We start from the raw sequence: 15,341 nt of genomic DNA on the forward strand, positions 1-15,341 counted from the left end.
GGAACCTTCCGGCACTGACATTCCATCTGCCTCTCAAAGGGGAGGATATCTTTGAACAATTTTGTTCTCTATTAAAAAGCTTAAAATGTCTCTCCCTGATGTTTCAATCCCTTTGATTCCAAAAAAGAAAACCATTCAAAAGGGTAGGACTATATTTCTTGCTCTAGTTTGTGCTTGGAAGTATGGCCAAGTAGGCTTGGAGTGGTATTTCAAAATGGCTTGTGCTTCTTTCTGAAGCTTAATGATAGGCAATTATAGACTACCAGGCTTCCAATTACAGACTTCTTTAACATAGGAATACTAAGTTTCTCTAGTCTCCATAGACTACTTATTTGAAAGTTATAGGGAAGTGTTCATATTTAGTCACAGGGGACATCTGGTTTATTTTTAACAAAGATTTGCATTATATACACAGTTAATTGGATACTGATATTATTAAAACAAAGAAAAAATGCCTTCAATAGCTTCTTCTCTCAGGGTGGCTGTGCATATTATACAAAGAGAGTAGGGATCGCAAGTATCTCCTGCTTCCTCTTGCTCTCAGTAGATATTTAATAGCCTTGTTTGCACATCATACTACACCACAGTTTATTGAATTATGGCTTATTAAACCATGACTTAGTTTTTATATGTGAACCCTGCCCAGCAGTTTGTTTGTTTACTGGCAACAAACCATTTTCTGAAGTCATTATTTGTTGTTGGCTTATGAATGTTGGTTTGCTTTAACTATGGGGTGGTGTTCCATGTGAACCCAGCACCCTTTCTTAATGATGCTTTGTTCACCCTACCTGAGACACTCACTAAACTACAAAATCATGACACAAGAGCAGATGGGGACCCCCCCTCAACTTTTGGATAACCAAATCTTGGTTTGTTTGATTGTTTGTAGGACAACTCATGATAAAGTTGTAGTTTGTTAAAGAAACCATGGCTTCCCAGTGGGAAGTTGTGCAAGCTCTTCCTGCACTTGGAGCTTCTGCACATCCTTGACTGTGAAGATCTAAAAGATATGTTTCAAGCATACATCAATGCAGAGATATAGGAAGGCCCTTCAGCATCCTGCATAACAACTGAGCTGCTCACTTTTACTAAGTATGATGTGGAGATATCATCACTAGTGCAGTAGATCACTGGTCTTTATACTATCTTCTGTCCTACAGCTGCATGAGTACACTACATTCATGCCCACATCACAAAATTTTCCTTGCTGTTTCTTTTCAAGAGCTTCCCACATCACCCCCAAATCACTTTTGCAATTCCCCCCAAATCTATAGTTTAACCAGCAGAATGGTGAGAATTGCTGCTGAGCCAGAAACAAGCCAAGAGATGCTTATGCTGTTCTCCCCCCCCTGCTAATCTTCTTTTGTTTTTGTATATGTATTACTAACTGTATTCTGACCAAAGTCTGCATAGTATTTTATTAGACAAGGTCATGGAGGACAGGGCTATCAATGACTACTAGCTGTGATGGCTGTGCTCTACCACCTTAGTCAGAGGCAGTATGCTTCTGAAAGCCAGTTGCCAGAAGCTGCAGGAGGGGAGAGTGTTCTTGCACTCAGGTCCTGCTTGTGGGCTTCCCCCAGGCACCTGGTTGGCCACTGTGAGAACAGGATGCTGGACTAGATGGGCCACTGGCCTGATCCAGCAGGCTCTTCTTATGTTCTTATGTTCTTAAATGTAAAAAGAAAATTCCTAGAAACAAGATTTAGAAGACTCTCTAAATCTAGGAAGGTTGTTCAAGAAGACTCGTACACCAGCCTTTCCCAACCTAGTAATATACAGACATTTTGGACTGTTGGAAGTGGGGCAAGAGCAACTCCTGTTTGGGTCCTTTTGTGTGTATTCCAGAAGCCAGACAGAGTCAGGGTCCTCCAGCTGGCTAGGCTTGCCTATCTTTATGTGTGCTGTTCTCTACCTAACTTCCTTCCGTTGTAAACTGATATGCTCAGGGAAGCTTATCTGCCCCTCCTTCCTTTGTCTTCTTCTTCGACTGTCCGAGGAGAGAGGAGACATCTCTGTCTTTGTTCTCTCTCCTGAACCACGAGGGCAATACAGTAGGGCCCTGCTTTTCAGCGGCCCGCTTTTCGGCGTTCTGCTAATACGACGGCTTTCAATTAGAGGCCCCACTCATACTCTGCTTGTTCCACTTTTACAGAGTTTTCTGGGTGTCGGGCGCCATTCTATTGAATGAGTTCCGCTTTTTGGCGGGTTTCTCTTTTCGGCGGGGGTCTGGAACGTAACCTGCTGTATGAGTGGGGCCCTACTGTACAGTCAAGGCATTGTGCCTCCAAATTAATTAGTTAGTTAGAACTACGTATGCCTTTCCTATCTACTATGTATTTCTATAAATGAAGTAGCTTTTTCTTATTTTACTAAATCTTAAGTCTCAGTGATTTAAATTCAGGGTAAAAGCCTGCTTCTTAGGTAAATACACACACTGACATGCACAGCTCAGACCGCTGAGTTACTCTGCTCATATTTCCATAACATGGACTACAAGATCCATAAACCATGACCATTAATTATGCTGGCTCAGAATGATGGCAACTATAGTCCAAAACATTTGGAGGGCAGAAGGTTGGGGAAGGCTATCCCTATTTAAAACAAATAATAGATAAAGACAAAATAATTAAAAAGCATATCCCCATGAATTTCTTTTTATTTGTTCCTTAGGTAACTACTATTGGCTTCCTATAAAACCCTGGCTTCGGCCCTCTCGTGCATCATACTCCAGTTTACCTATCTATAAGAGTATCAACAACATTCATCCATCTTCTAGTAATTTATGAATTTAGATTTTTCATTGCTGTAATTGCTGAGATCATCACAGTCTATAGGACTCATCCAAATCATTTGTTGTGTTTGCCCTGAGGGATATTTAAGTTCAGTGAAGACCTTATAAAGAAACGGCTGATAGAAGAAGAAGTAATAGCCCTACCTCATCTATAAGTTCCAAGAGAAATTATAGACTTGAACTTTAGAAATTTTATTACAGAGAAGTAAACCTTGGATATTTCAGGTCTGATCTGAAGGTTTGATGAGATTTCCTGGAAAGAACTGTAAAGGAAGGTCATGTTTAATTAGGAAATCATGTTTTTTCTTTTAGGCAGTTTCAGAATTAAGAGAAGAAAAATGCTCATAAAATAGAATCCAGAAAGTGGGGGGGGGGCAGGGGAATCCAGCTGATTTCTTAGCCCAGCTATTTTATTTTTAAAAAATTAAGCTGGAAGATATGAATCTGCACCTAAAAGCAGCATTTGCCTTTCAGCATGATCTCTTATACTCTTACAGCCTTTTCTACACATGAATTAATGCTCGGATTTAAGACTATTTGATGTTCTATAACACAAATGGAATGTCTTTTTAACAGTTTGCATGTTGGACTGATGGATAATTAAAACTCAGAGCTACTGTTCAAACATTATGAATGTCTTACAGTTACTAATTTGGTGCAGAAAAATGTATACAGCTGTAGTTAGTTAGCACTGACCTCCTCACTTTTGCCTTCTATTTAGTATAATCTCTTCCCAGTTTCTCCAAACAATCATGTCCTTTCAAGGCCTAGTTTTAGCTTTCCTTTTGGTATGTGCCCTCAGTCTTTCACTTCTGCACTCTTCCCACTCTTCCCCTCCTTTCTCCCAGTTGCTAACCTATGTTGTCCTACCAAGTGTTCAAAAGGCCTTTTTGTTGTGTTAGCCACAGGATGTTCAGGTACTACTATTCTCATCAAATGGATGGTGATGATTTTTCACATCCTCTTTTAAAAATGAGGCAGAGCACGGTGTCTTTTCCTATAGGAAATTTAGGTACGATTGTACCTAATCGTACCAATTTAGGTACGATTGTAAATATGAATGTGGATTTGTCTTTCATAGTAATGGTGCATTGCAATAACATTGCATTGTACTGGACCAAATCCTGTGGCTTGGTTCCTGGGCTAAGTTAACCTAAGGAAATTCACAGAAGGAAAGTTTCCCATTCCTCCTCCATCAGCACCCTCCTGAAAAGGCACTCCAGAAGGTCAGGGGGCCCTCCTGAACAATGTACATAGGGGTGTAAGGGGCTGCTGGGGGAGCAGCAGTTGCCATAAATTAGCGACTGTCACTTTCCCAGTGAGAGTGGTCTGCCCAATTTTGGGTGATTCTTTCTTCTGAAGCATTCCACGTAGTTCAGGAGGGATTTCTGGTGCTCTAGAGAGGGTTTTTATGGGGTACAGGTGGCTGCAGGAGTGGGGGAAGGATGGGATAAAAAACTTTACTTCTGTAAACGCAGGATCAAAGTCCTACTTTTAAGGCACCCTTACCTCCTTGCAAAATGTGCAACATTTTGTGAAACCCATTTGGACTTTTTCTCCCCTCTTCCATACTTACTGTAAAGAAATAGGCTAGCATTTGTGATTCCCAGTTTGTTGGTAGCCACACAGGTGTAGTTGCCATAATGTTCTTCAGTGACGTTGGCCACTGTTAGGAAAGATTGGCTCCCTGTGCTCCTGATCTCCAGACCATTGGCATTATTTATCCTGAGAACCAAGAAAAGTAATTGGTAAATATAGTAACAATATGAAGTCACTTGCATCCTCCTTATATGGTAAGAGAAAAGGATGACAATGTATGCAGATTGGTATGCAGGCAGGTAGGCAAATAATCAGAGATGGAGTGAGACTGGGACCAAAGATGGATGGGAGAGAAGTGGTGGTGGTGGTGAGGAGGCCGGTAAGAATAAAGAAAAAGAAAGGAGCAGAGTGAGTTACAGGAGTTTGGGCAGCTCCTAAATAATAAGTGCTACTTACTTTAAGTTTTGATTTGTTTCTGCTAATTTTTATCTAAATTAGTCTGTAAGCCCTTCGGGGGGCTTGTCTTTTATGTGTTTTGTACAAACATGGCTTTGTTTGTATTTTAGGCACTTCACAAATAGTAAATATTATTGCTAATACTTCATTGAAGACAATAAAAGCCTTGTTAGAGCTAAATATGGAAAAAGAGAAGGAAAACAATAAATAAAACTGAGATAAAGGCAATTAGCTTAACAACAAAGTTGATAAACTTAGCCATTGTTGTTCTTGTATGCTTTGCAGCAGCATGGATGAAATGGCAGCCAACGGGATTTCTGTTTCAATCCACACTGACTTTGGATAGACTCGTAATAGACTTTGGGTGAACCTACACATTGCCCTCCACAATGTTTCTTCAAAGCCCGGATGTTGCTTCTCCTTTGCAAATCTGGTTGTGAGTGACATACCCAATGCAGAAAGGATGAATAAGAAAGTCCTCATCCTTCCATTAACCTGTGTTGTATCGTATCCAGGCACAGTCAATTAATTGTGCACTGTCACTTAAGCACAATCCAGAGTCCACCCCACCCCTCCCTTCTTCCCTTGGTCTTGCAGAAACCACGCTGCAAGCCTGTATTAAGAACCCTACCAGGTCCTGTTACATTACCGACACCTGCATGGAGCCTGAATTAAAGGTTCAACTAACAACAAGCAGGCATCATTTTTGTATTTGTTACAATGCAGTTAAAAACCAGGGGAAAAGCTGGTGGGTTACAGGTGGAAGGGGAAACTGGTGCATGATGGAAGGACTGAGAATGCATGCATGTTTGGACATAGGTTCTAAACCATAGACTGTAGAGAGAATGAAGGGCTTTAAGTTTCTTTTTTACTATTGATCAAAGAAAAGATATGGAAAAAAGATTAGTGTAATTACCTAGTGTCATCTCTGTACCATTCAAAATCAGGCGTAGGTACAGCAGAGGCTGCACACTTCAGTGAAACTGGTCGTCCTGTAGCAGATTCATTGCTCTTTGATTCTGTGATAGTTGGAGGGTCTGTAGGAGAGAAACACTTTTTGGAGCCATGACGGGAGGAGCAAAGCCATTCACAGTAGTAGATAACCAGGCTCATCTACATTTTCGAATGAAAAAGTATGAAACTGTACGAAACAGAAAGACCCACGGAATGGAAGATACCATTAAGGTTGCCAAGAAATAGGAAAAGTGAAGAAAACCAGCTATTATGAGCCACTCAAGCGTTACATGGGAAGAGGATCAAAGCAGCATTGGAAATCTTGGGAGAAAACTTTGACAGAGTTTGAGGACAAGCGGAGCCAATTCCAGGCTGTTGTTGGAATTGCTGATTGCAGTTGAGAATTTGTGAGTATTGTTTCCTCATCTCTGACACTCCTCCTGTTGTCCTGGCATCTGTGTCCTTGGTGGAGCATACCATGCATTCACCTTTACTTACAAGTACTGCTTCATTTGCTTCTATTTTAGTATCAGTGTCGAACCAGGTACCACCAGTGTAAAACCGTAGGCCAACCTTCTCTGATCTGGTGCCTTCCAGAGACTTTGATGACAACTCCCATCACCCCCAGGCAGCACATCAGCTGGGGCTGATGGAAGTTGTAGTCTAAAATATCTAGAGGGCACCAGGTAGGGCTGTGCACAGTGACAGTTGGAGGGTCTTCAGGAGAGAAAATGATCTGTGGGCCCCAAGGAGACCCAGTCTGCACTGTCTTGAACATGGGGCCATTCAACCTGCCCCAGATCCATCTCCAAGGTGGGGGGGGGTCCTAAGGGTTTTTTTAAAATTAAAAATATGGTTGGGAGAAGGAAATGGTGCATCGCCTTCTCCCACCCACCTTCAACTGAGAGCAGGCAGGTGCCACCAGCACCGCACAAGATGGAATTGTTCTGCTTACCAGTAAGTAGGACAGTTCCATCATGCACATTGCCGGTCACTGTTCCTTCGCAAGCAGCTTCTCTGCATGTAGGGGAGGCATCCATGGATGAGCAGTGACTGGCACCACACAGAATGAATCCTTCCACTTTTCAGCTGATAAGCAAAAGGATTCCACTGTGGGGTGCTGCTCCTTTGCGAGTACTTGCTAAGAGGATTAGACATGCAGAGGAGGCCTGGCGGGCAGGAGGAGAGGCTGGGTGGGAAAGACACCTAACTTTTCCTGTAAAGAGGTGCCTCCTCTTTCAAGTTTCTCTTCCTTCTCATGTAACCTGTCTTTTCTTTCTGCCCTTTGACCTGCCCTCAGTAGGCCACCATACTCAACCTGTAGAGATCGGGGGCTATCTCAACCTGACTCAGCTGAGGCCCAAATGCCTCTGAAGAGGCCCAATTCAGCTCGGTCTTTGGTTGAATATGGAATACAGCCTACCACCAGGTTGGTGAAGGCTGATGTAGAATATAACATATATGCAATTCTTCTTCCTTAGTACTACTAACATTTCTGTCAAAATTTGAGACTGTCAAGGGATACCAGTTCTCTGTCCACAGTTGTCATGTTTTTACAGTTTGCAGAAATATACTCTAATGAATTGAAGAGGAAAGAAAGGAGATCCATTTGGAAAAGGTCCTATTGACTGGTGTTTGTTTGTTTTAAAAAAATGTGTTTTCAAACACAGTGGTCATGGTGGTGAAATACAATGTACCCTACTTAATTAATGAAATCTTTATTTCAAAAACTGGGCCCTGCTATGAAAATGTCATGAAGCCCTGAGGATAAAGTAGGCAAGAACAAGGAAAGATGTTTGTGGTTTTTTAAAAATATATAAAAACCTCACTGTGTGAATGTTTTTTCATTGGCAGTAAATCTCTTTGCTATCTGTAGTAAAACAAACCATTTCTGCTCCATTGGACCCAACACATGAGATGAGTCATGAAATGAATAAATACCTTTCTACAGACCTGAAAGCGACACCACCAGGCCTAGCAGTGCTTTGTATTCCTGTACCTGCCAAGGAGCTGACTCTCTCACTTTCAGCAGCATTCTTCGTATTAGCCACGCTCCACAACACTTTAAGAGAGACATTCAAGGCAGGCCCATGGCCAGTTCTATTGGCTTTAATCCTGATCGCCCATCGTCCACTCCAGGCCAACTAATTTCAGTCGCTAAGAAAACAGCAGTTCCCCTTCACTGAGAAGATATTGCAAAGGAAGTTGTAATAGCCTGTCTGGGTCTGAAAGACTCCTATATTTACTTGCCTGTTTTTTTTTGTTTTTTGTTTAGAAAAACATATTTGGAGGAGGAACAGGTGATGGAAGTACAAAAATGGCTGCAATTCTGACTTCCACTCTTAGCTCTTTTTCTCTCTTGGTACACCAGCACTAAAATGATAGTAAAACTGATATCACACACATACACACACTCTTGTGAATAAGCTCCATCGAATTTACTTCCAAGAATAGGCTGCCTGGCATCTCATGAAAGATATTTGAGACACATGCATATTTCTAAAGAATGCTAATATATTAAGATGTGGAGATGAAGGGCAAGTGGTCATAAATGGCAAGTGGCTTTTCTGGACTATACTGGGCTGTAGTATACATACGAAGGAGGCAGCTGAAGATTCACCCATGTTGTTGCTCCACATATAGCACCTCACTGGATACTGGAGGACCCTTATTGGGGAAAGGTGGCATATAAACTCCTATTTGAAATCCTCAAAACAGCATTGAAGCTTACAAAACTATAAGGGTAATCAGATTTGTAGTTGCAAATGAGAGATACAAGAGAATATCAAGATAACTTTGCAAATTAGAGAAGTTTGTCAGTGGTAGAGGAATTGTATTGATTTAAACATTTGTTTACTCTGTGCTAGGGATGCTTGAGAAATTCACTTTCTGTAAATTTCACCATGAACTGACCTGATCTGCAGTTCCCAGATTAATGTGTGGATTGGATTGTAATTATCCTTAGGTTTTCGCACTTCTCTGAATGTTGTGATATAGTTGGCTGCTCAAAATGCATTACAACATGTATTTTAGGATTAAATACATTTAGAAATACATATATTGAAATAAAATACATATTTAAATATTATTTTGTGACAAAACAGATATTTATATAGTATTTATATATAAATTTTTGTGTGGATTTTTCTATTTCTTTGTATGTTAATGCAGAAACAAGACAGAGCATACCTATGAATGGGCACATGCAAAACTGATACAGACTAGAAATGGACTGATCTGACCATCCCTCTTCTGTCACATGTTATTTACTATTTGGAGTGATTTTAGATGTGCTACTGACTTATTTTAATCTTTAATTTTGTTTCTGATGACTTGAAAGGTATAGAAATGGTGGTATTTATATAAGGGTATTAACTGCTGTTTTAATTTTTAATCCTTTTTTGAAATATTTTCGAGTATTCAGACTGTCCTTTTCGGTACTGTAGCATGCTAAGCTGATGAAGTCATAGGGTAACCTCAAGATCACCATTTCTGAGTAGCAAATTTAGAACCCAATGAATATGTGAAATTAAAGTCCTATGTTCACTTTGTACTTCTGTTTAAAGTATTTGTCACATTTGTATCCCACCCTCTCAGGACAGCATACACGTGAGGCAGAATAGGGGAGAGTAGGAAAAAGAATGACTAGGCCACTCAGGAAACTTCATAGGATTCCAGTTCAGGTCCCCCTGGTTATTCTAACCACCCCACTACCTTAGCTTGCGCACAAAACAGTTGAAGAGTAAGTAACGATACGGTGAACTAAGAAAAAATAGAATAATTTTGGCAATGGCAAACTACTTTAGGTAAAATTAATGATAGCTCATTAAGAATCATGTCCAACATCTTTCACATAGATATTAGATTTGTAGGAGCCCAGGTCTTGCTTTGTCCCTATCACAAAAAGCCAGCTATGTGCTAGTCTGCAGTCTGCAGTGTTGTGTTTAGATTGTTCATTTTTAATTCCAGTCACTGCTAAATAAAATGTGCAATGACAGCTCGAACCAAACCAAAACAATTAGAAAGAGTCAAAATGTATGTACTGGAGCCTATTTTTAATGTAGCTTTCCTATTTTCCAATCTTGCATAAGTGTTAGTTAAATATTATGCAAGACACCTCCAGCTGGGATATTTCTGTCCTCATTCACTTCCCCAAAGGCTGTAAATAAGCAACAAGGCTTTGTGGTGTTTATTGGAACTACACCAGTAGAGACTGGCCATCATTAGCAAAAAAAGAATAGACTTTATATGAACAGAAAGCAGGAGTTGGGCTGAGACATGAACCAGGGCAGCTCAGCTCTATCTGCCCCAATATAAAAGATATAGAGGTTTCCTTTTTAAAAAAAATCAAGGTTTAAAGATGCCTGGCACAAAAGCTCCTGGACTTACTGCCTGCAATATGGCAGGCTTTATCCATTCTGGAAGATCCTCCGTGGGGCAGAGTGGTAAGTGGCAGTAACACAACTGAAGCTCTGCTCACAGCTGGAGTTCGATTCCAATGAAAGGAGGAAGTCGAATCTCCGGTAAAAGGGGTCGAGGTCCACTCAGCCTTCCATCCATCCCTGGTCGGTAAAATGAGTACCCAGCATATGCTGGGGGGGTAAAGAAAGGCCAGGGATGGAACTGGCAAACCCACCCCATATAAATGGTCTGCCTAGTAAATGTCGCAAGACATCACCCTAAGAGTCGGAAATGACTCGCACTACAAGTGCAGGGACACCTTTACCTTTATCCATTCTGGAGAGGATACTATGCCTGCTCACTTTTGTAAAAAGAAAAAAGTTATATCCACTTTTTGATTTCCCAGTAGAGAATGTGGATGGGGAAACAAAGTCAACCCCCAAACTACAATGGCTGTCCTTGTGGGAAAACTACTGCAGCTATCTTTCTTAAATTCAGCAGGATTTGTACTTTCAGAAGGGGCAACCTTCTTTACAAATGCCATGCAATTCTGCCGCACAATAAAAAAAGTTACAGACATTTCTTTTTTTAAAAAAATGCAAATTTTAAAAGTGCCGAATACAAATGTTCCTGGACCTATTTGCCTGCAAGTTTGCAGGTTTTATCCATTCTAAAGTGGCTGCTGTAACTTTAAATTTCACCCACTTCTGCTGAAAGAAAAAAAATCATACACCTTTTTTGATATTCCAACAGTGAATTTGGAGCAGAGAAGAATGAATTGAAGGTGGATGGACCCCAAGGCAAATCAGGCAGCCTATGAAGCATAATGGTTCGAGACAGGCTGTTTTCCAAAATGCTGAATCATGGTCCAAACTGAATCTTGTGGTCAGTACACACCCCTAATATTTATACCTGCAGATGACATCTTGAAAGAGGCGTCTCCCTTTCACATGAGGAAATGCCTCTTCTAAGATGATGCCTGCGATGACCCCCAAATACTTCACCTAAAAACAAAGAAAGCAGGGTGGGGGTGCTTCAGAACTATAAGTTTACTCTTACGCAAATTTATGCAAATATAAGCTATACTAAAATTCTTAAATCAAATGACAAGAAGTGGAAGAAGAAGAGGGAAAAAAAGGTTGAATAGCTTAGGGCTAACACTTGAATCCAATACTTCAGCTATAGATTGAGCTCCTATTCATCCAAAGGTGTTTTGCCCATTTTGCTCCTGTAAAACTCACTTGTCTTCCCTTTGGGGCCAAGGTAACACCATTTCCTTGTCATCATGTTAGAAATACAGGAAGGAAAGCAAAGAGCAAACACAACTTTTTCTTGCATATACAAGCTGAAGAAAGTATTTATTCCCAGAAGCGACTCAACATGTGGGATGGAGCCACTATGGCAGCTTCCTGGCAAGTGGGTCATTGTTCCTTAACAGGAGGGAGATGGATGAGGAGGTCAGTGAGGTGCAAACATGTTAGCAGGAGTGAGGGATTGGTTCTGCTGGTGCATGTATACAGTGCTCACCTCCTCACTGCCACTTCCCCCCTCCCTCCTTGTAAGCAACAGCAACCCACTCACCCAGCGAACCATTAATAACCCTTCAGCTCAGCCTAGTCATCAAAAATGAATACATAACAGAAGTGACTTGTTGAGGTTGCCCCATCCCTTCTGAGCTATTTGTGTGCATGTACATGGGCATGCACACACACACACACACACACACAGAACTGTGCACAGAAAATATTTTTCCTCTTATGCCTTGCATGCTTGCTCCTTCATGTGTGTGCATGTTGAGTGTTTATGTGAGTTTAGTTATGATTCCGTTTATTTAGCTAATTTCCTCACACGTATTATTACTGAGCTATCCCCATTGATGTTTAGAAAGGTGTTGTTGCTGAGCTTTTCCCCAGTGAAGTGTTAAAAGTGAATATTTTGATTCTGTGTGTGTATGCTCAATAAATATCCCCATTTTTAAGACTTGTGTAAGTTACTGAGGAAATCTGACACGATGCACTAGTGCCAATGTCTAAAGATCCTAATTCACAAGACTCCTAGAACGTATGAATGTGAAACGTGTCTACAGAGGAGTCTTCCTAACAGTCAGGGATGTGTGGGAGTGTTGGATCGGCTCCCCTGGTGCACATGTGGAGTCCTGACCTTGTCGCTGCCTTGGCCCTTTCTCTCTGGGTAAGTGGCAACACTGCTACTGAAGGCTATTACTGTGACTCTGCCCCACTGGGAGAGCTGCTCTTGGTCCTGCTTGTGGGCTTCCCATAGGCTTTAGGTTGATCACTGTGGAAACAAAATGCTGGACCTGATGGGCTTTTGGATTGATCTAGAAGGGCCCTTCTTTTGTTCTTATGAGTATCAAGTTGAGGAAAAGTTAAGAAAGAGTTATCCTGCCCCCTTTACTATGCTAATGTCATGGAATCAATGAGTTTTGATCTTAGAAACAAGCTGTATTCTCTGCTGCGTTCATTTCTCTCACAATGGAAGGGTAAATATGTTCTGCCTACGTATAGGATAGGTTTTTAAATAATGATCTCATTAGACCAATACTATTTAATAAGAAAAGGCACTTCATCTCAGAAAACATGGGCAACAAGGGCCATTAGGAGAAACTAATCAAGAAATGCGGCACTCATTTGCATACAGATGTGGTCACTCAGAAGGCAGCAGTTGCAGCATTTTACTTTTACTTATTGTCATGCTGCCTTTTTTGCATCTTCACCACCTTCCTTTTAATGTCACAGAATTAGTACTTGAGAAAATAACACTGATTTAATGAAAACAATCCAGATGCCACACAGGAGTGTTGCACTACTATGATTTGCAAGTTTACTCAGAAGTAAATCTTACTAGGTTCAGAGGGGCTTATTCCCTAGTAAGTAGGTTTAAGGAATTACAACCTCCTCCATTATTATTATTATTATTATTATTATTATTATTATTATTATTATTATTAACAATAGCAATAATAATAAAAGCTATAATAGCAGCAGCAGCAGCAACAATAATAATAAACCCATCCTTCACCCAGTGGTCCCAGGGCAGGTTACAACAATTTTTAAAACACATAATTAAAACAGTTAAAAACAACCTAAACATTAGGCTGCAACCCTATCTCCACCTGAGAGTGAATATCATTGGCCCTTGTTGGGACTTGGAGTCCAGAGTCTGTGAGTCCAAATCCTCGCTCATGTCTCCTGGGTGTCAAGGGCCAGCTAAAGATCACCCCCCACAGGGAGTAGCTCAGGGGTTACGTGCCCTGCCACCTGTGCAGCTGTCGGCAAGCTGCATAGTCCCAAGGAGCCCAGTTGCCCCCCAGCTGGCAGTTGCGGACAAGGAAGGGGCTGGCTCGTGCAGCTGTGGCAAGCTAAGCAGGCCCTAGCCAGCTGGAGAGGACTAGTCTCAGAGAGAGGCAATGGTAAACTCCCTCTGAATACCGCTTACCATGAAAACCCTATTCATAGGGTTGCCATAAGTCGGGATCGACTTGAAGGCAGTCCATTTCCATTTTGTTGGGACTTACTTCTTAGTAGACATGTATAGAATTGCACTATTAGTGAATTAGAGCAATTTTCTCATATAGACAAAGAACCAGATTGTCTTACTCAAATATAAAACTCTGCTAGTCAAACAAGGGTCATACTGGAGTGTTGAGGAACCTGAACTGGAACTGAGAAGGATGTAACACTCCTTGGATAGCCATAGCTCTGTAAAAACTGAGTCCTTTGTGTAATTTGCATGCCTCGTGGAGAAATTTAAACTCAGAAGATGGCGATAGTATCTTGTGGGGCATCAGAATAGCTAGATTTCTACACTAAGGTTAAATAGCCCTCGTTGTGCATGTCAGTTTCTGGGTTGGCCCATTGAAATGAATGGACTTAAATTAGTCAGGATTAATTTAAATCCATTGATTTCAATAGATCTACTCTGAGTATGATGGACAGTTGCATACTACCTGTGTAAGGCCCTTGGCCTGGTTCACCCTTCTATAGATGTGAATTTTGTGAAGGCTATAGCTGACTTTAACATGTCTTTTATATTGTGTGGCTAAGATTGAGATGTGGTTTATACAGGGTTGTATCCAATTTAATGCTAAGTGAGGTCATCAGGAGTTTTGGAGTGCGTTTCCAGCAATATGCTGATGATACGCAGCTCTACTACTCCTTTTCATCTTCGTCAGGTGAGGCTGTTGATGTACTAGACCGCTGCCTGGCCGCGATAATGGGCTGGATGAGAGCTAATAAACTGAAACTCAATCCTAACAAGACTGAGATGCTGTTGGTGGGAGGACCCTCTGCCCAGATGGTTGACGTTCGACCTGTCCTAGATGGGGTTACACTCCCCCTAAAGGAACAGGTACGTAGTTTGGGGGTCTTATTAGATCCGCTCCTGTCACTTGAGGCTCAGGTAGCCTCGGTGGCACGGAATGCATTCTACCAGCTCCGGCTGGTAGCCCAACTACGACCCTATCTGAGCAAGGAGCATCTTGCCTCAGTTATCCATGCTATGGTAACCTCTAGATTGGACTACTGTAATGCACTCTACGTGGGGCTACCTATGAAGACGGTTCGGAAACTTCAGCTAGTGCAAAATGCTGCGGCCAGAGTTCTCACTGGGACAAAGAAATTTGACCATATAACACCTGTCCTGGCGCAGCTGCACTGGCTACCGATATGTTTCCGGGCCAGATTCAAAGTGTTGGTTCTTACCTATAAAGCCCTAAACGGCATCGGACCGCAATACCTGATGGAGCGCCTCTCTCGCTATGTACCTACCCGTTCACTACGCTCGACGTCGAAGGCCCTTCTCCGGGTCCCAACTCATAAAGAGGCCCGGAGATCAACAACTAGATCTAGGGCCTTCTCGGTGGTGGCCCCCGAACTATGGAATGCCCTCCCAGACGAGATACGCCTGGCGCCTTCTCTGTTATCTTTTCGGCGCCAGGTAAAAACTTACCTTTTCGCCCAGGCTTTTTAAATTTTGTAAATTTTTAAATATTTTAATTTAATATTCTAAACTTAATATGATCTTAATTTAAATCTCAATGGCAATTTTATTAATGTTTTATAATTGTACTATATATATATATTTTTTCCACACTTGCTCATATTTTAATTGTGATTTTATTTGTTGTACACCGCCCTGAGAGCTTTCTGCTATAGGGCGGTCTAGAAATGTAATTAAA

The 15,341-nt window shown here is 41.4% G+C and overlaps 1 protein-coding gene across 2 annotated transcripts in view; it reads right to left on the reverse strand.

The window, feature by feature from the left end:
* The window catches only part of LSAMP (limbic system associated membrane protein), a 731,629-nt gene that overhangs the window by 53,255 nt on the left and 663,033 nt on the right, over window positions 1-15,341 (reverse strand). For both annotated transcript variants that reach the window (XM_061628381.1, XM_061628382.1), the window contains exons 5-6: window positions 5,706-5,826; window positions 4,371-4,519 (exon numbers count right to left, since the gene is read on the reverse strand). In XM_061628381.1, coding sequence (XP_061484365.1) covers window positions 4,371-4,519; window positions 5,706-5,826 — 270 coding nt within the window. The remainder of the gene's footprint in view (window positions 1-4,370; window positions 4,520-5,705; window positions 5,827-15,341) is intronic.

Source organism: Rhineura floridana, chromosome 5 (assembly GCF_030035675.1).
Source record: "Rhineura floridana isolate rRhiFlo1 chromosome 5, rRhiFlo1.hap2, whole genome shotgun sequence".
Taxonomy (NCBI): domain Eukaryota; kingdom Metazoa; phylum Chordata; class Lepidosauria; order Squamata; family Rhineuridae; genus Rhineura; species Rhineura floridana.